This window comes from Octopus bimaculoides, chromosome 1 (genome assembly GCF_001194135.2).
Source record: "Octopus bimaculoides isolate UCB-OBI-ISO-001 chromosome 1, ASM119413v2, whole genome shotgun sequence".
Taxonomy (NCBI): domain Eukaryota; kingdom Metazoa; phylum Mollusca; class Cephalopoda; order Octopoda; family Octopodidae; genus Octopus; species Octopus bimaculoides.
The window spans coordinates 147,329,905-147,334,094 of record NC_068981.1 but is presented as its reverse complement, the minus strand read 5'-3'; the positions used below and the strand labels follow the sequence as shown (position 1 = coordinate 147,334,094).

General features: G+C 33.0%; 1 protein-coding gene across 2 annotated transcripts in view; it reads left to right on the top strand.

Annotated features, from left to right (window-relative positions):
* Positions 1 to 4,184, top strand: part of LOC106881381 (zinc finger MYND domain-containing protein 19) — a 233,309-nt gene extending 229,125 nt beyond the window's left edge. For both annotated transcript variants that reach the window (XM_014931862.2, XM_014931790.2), the window contains exon 7: positions 1,573 to 4,184. In XM_014931862.2, coding sequence (XP_014787348.1) covers positions 1,573 to 1,675 — 103 coding nt within the window. In that variant the 3' untranslated portion in view covers positions 1,676 to 4,184. The remainder of the gene's footprint in view (positions 1 to 1,572) is intronic.
* Positions 4,185 to 4,190: the final 6 nt, after the last annotated feature.

Genomic DNA, 4,190 nt, shown 5'->3' with positions numbered 1-4,190 from the left:
TTGTGCGGGTGGCACATAAAAGACACCATTTCGAGCGTGGCCGTTTTCGTGTGGGTGACACGTAAAAGCACCCACTACACTCTCTGAGTGGTTGGCGTTAGGAAGGGCATCCAGCTGTAGAAACTCTGCCAAATTAGATTGGAGCCTGGTGTTGCCATCCGGTTTCACCAGTCCTCAGTCAAATCGTCCAACCCATGCTAGCATGGAAAGCGGACGTTAAACGATGATGATGATGATGATGATGATGATTAGCATACCAGGCCAAATGCTTTGCAGCATTTTGTGCATCTTTATGCTCTAAATTCAAATGCTACCAAAGTTGATTTTGTCTTTCATCCTTTTGGAATAGATGAAATAAGTACCAGTTTAACACTGAGGTCAATGCAATTGACTAGTCCCCTCCCCTCAAAATTGCAGACCTTGTGCTTATAATAGAAAAGGTTATTATTACCTCCGTCTTGGTGGAGGTATTGTTTTCGGTCATGTTTGTTTGTCTGTGGACAAGATATCTCAAGAATCGCTGGATGGATTCAGATGAAACTTTCAGGGATGTTTGGCCTCATGACTGGCATGAACTGATTAGATTTTGGGATCGATCTGGTACTGCACAAGGATTCTAGATTATTTTTCCTGTTTTTTACTTAATTTTTGAGAGCAGTCTGGTTCATTTTTAGTATTCTCATTTGTGAGAGCATAACAGTATTTCATCCATCGTTACATTTTGATTTCAAATTTCACCAGGATCAACTTGTCTCTTCATTCTTTTGAGGTTGATGAAATAAGTACCAGTTACATACTTATTTTATTATTATTATTATTATTATTATTATTTAAGGCGACGAGCTGGCAGAATTGTTAGCATGCTGGACAAAATGCTTAGCGATATTTTGCCCATCGCTATGTTCTGAGTTCGAATTCCAGTGAGGCTGACTTTGCCTTTCATCCTTTTCAGGTTGATAAAATGTGTACCAGTTGAACACTGGGGTCAATGTAATCAACACATCCCCACCTCTCCCAAGCTTCCCTTGAAAGGATAATTATTATTATTACTATTAACGCTATTATTATTTAAGGTGATAAGCTGGCAGAATTGTTAGCACATCAGGTGAAGTGCATATCAGTATTTCATCTGTCTTCATGTTCTGAGTTCAAATTCTACTGAGGTCAACTTTGCCTTTCATCCTTTTGGGGTCAATAAAATAAGTACCAGTTTTCAGGGCAGCAAGCTGACAGAATCGTTAGCATGCCGGGTGAAATGCTTAGTGGTATTTCATCTGCCTTTACGTTCTGAGTTCAAATTCTGCCGAGGTCGACTTTGCCTTTCATCCTTTTGGGGTCAATTAAATATGCACTGAGGTCGATGTAATCGACTTAATCCCTTTGTCTGTCCTTGTTTATCCCCTCTATGTTTTGGCCCCCTGTGGGCAATAAAGAAATAAATAAAATAGTTACCAGTTGAGCACTGGGGTTGGTGTAATCAACTTACCTTTCCCCCAAACTTGCTGGCCTTGTGCCAAAATTTTAAATCATTATTATTATTATTGTTTTCTTTTTTCTATTTTTCGTTTTCAGATATTGTGGCACATACTGCCAACAAAATGACTGGCCAGTACACAAGCGACATTGTCGAGAGAAACGAAAACTTTACAGTCTAGAGCGGCCTCCAGAACGATAGTTGCCATGAAAATCTGGTGAAATCTTGTTCTTGAGAATCCATAGTCCTGCAGGTGTGACCTAAGTCTCTCTAGGTTGTGCACATATGTGAGGGAGGGGAAACATCGAAAGGTCTATCCTTAGTAATCTACATTATATCAGTGAATAGTGGATGGGAAATTATAAAAAGTGGGAAATCTTTCTAGATTAAAGGGGGGTTATTAAAGGGGGTTTTTTTTTTCTTTCTTCTAATATTCTTAACCATTGACTTCATTCAGTTCACAACATATAACTAACCTAACATGTTCCTTTACTTTTTATTCTGCCATTCACCTCAACTTCCGATTTTTTTATTTGTTTTACATATATACAATATACATGTGTGCATGGTTGTGTGTTTGTATGTATATATGCACACACATATACATGTATACTGAAATAAAAAGATATTATTTCAGTTCTGATTTGGACTATGTTGTACATAAAATAGATATGTGTATACATGTGTGTGTGTATATGTATGTATATATGTATGTGTGTGTAATCAACTGTCATAATTTTAAAATCTTTTGAAATTAAAGATATTTCTTTTTAAACTTTACAAAAAATAAATATATAAACTCAATGGTTAAGAAATATGTCACAGATTTTAAAATGGGCAGAGGTTACTTTTTCTGTATTATTTTCCTCATAGGATTGTAAAAGTGAAGTTGAGAGAGTAGAGGGAAGAGTAGAGAGAGAGAGAGAGAGAGAGAGGCATTAATAAAAACTTTATTACCTATATATTTCAACATTGTCTTGAAAATTTGAATTCTTCTTAGTTTCCACTGCTTGATTTGAATTATCTCTTAGAATTAAGGAAAAAATAGTGAATAGCATTTGAAATTATTTAATGTTCCTTCATATAAAACTACACTTTATTTTGCATCTTCAGTAACATTCCAACTATTTTTCTTGTTAAGATATCTTAAAAACTTCATAGCTAACTGCTCAGTTGATGTCTTAAAACTGTAAACACATTTCTATACATACATGTATATATATATATATATATATATATATATATATATATTCTCTGGACTGATATTCAAAACCATAATTCTATTTAGGAATTAGAAAATAATGCCCATTTGAATACTTAACTGTCTACTGAAATGGTTGTTGTTTTCTGTTCTTTATGGATTTCATATATATATATATAATACACACACACATTTATATATAGTGATCATTTCACTTGATTTGAGCAAATAATCCAAGTTTTACTAAGCAAAATCTACATTTGTTGTAGTCAGCAGAATAACTTTTCAGTCACTTAGTTTGATGATAATAGTTAAATAGCTCTCAACAAAATACTATATATTTATGTGACTGTAACTATGGTTTTTACCTGCATAAATTATGCCTATATAAAGTCATACACCTACTCATTTGCATGTTATCTCATGCACATTGGCTTTTATATAATACAAATATCCCATGAAATGCATTTTCACTAAAACACAGATGAAATCTTTTTAACAGCAAGACAATTCTAGCTTTATAAATTATGACGAAATTTATAAACTCATTGTGAAAAAGTGAGCCAGTTATCTTTAACAATGTTGTTTTCTGTTTAGTTGAACAGCAACTATTTTGAGAAAGTAGCCACATCTTTTCTAATTAAACACGAGATTCAAGCTATGACTAACCAGTGCTAACATTAGACTAGGCATTCAGTTTACAGCATGGTTACTAATAGTTATAACTACTATAATTAACATAATGTCTCCATTTTGCTTAGTAGTTGTGTTTCAGCCTGTGTCCATTGATTAAATTGCTTCCATGAACATGTGAAATAGAACGGTTGAGTCACCTAAAATATCAGGTGATATGTATACCATCTATTTTTGAAATGGTGGCAGCTATCAGTTTTGTTACTTTCCAGTTTTCCATTCTGATTATTCAGAGATACTTTGGTGATTATTTAAATTTCTTCACATACACTCTTCCTCTCTCTCTCTCTCTCACTATATATATATAAAGTTACTTTCAACACTTTACCAGGTTTTCATTTAAAAAAACGACAGCAATAGTGTGTTAAAATTTAATGAAGAAGGAAGCGGGGAAATTTCTATAGCGTCTCTTTGATATATACTAAAAATATTGTACAAGCATCTTGTTTATGTATGTAGGCATGCATTTGTACATATATATATATACATACATATATGTACTATTGAACTACAAAAGCTCAAAGACAATATAATGTATGGGTATATTTATTTTTTTTATATATTATTGTTTTATATATTATTTTCTTCATTTTGTACTTTTTTGTACTTCTTTGTAAAAAAACATTTTCATTCTCCTTCTTCTTGATAATTTGCTTCATCACAATGAAAACCGGTTAGAAAAAATCTTTATTAAATTATGCTTCCAGTTCAGCATTCTGGCTTTTTTTCATTTTCCTATATATATACATATGTAGATATGTGCGTATGTATATGTGTGTGAATATATATATATATATACACACACACACACACACACACACA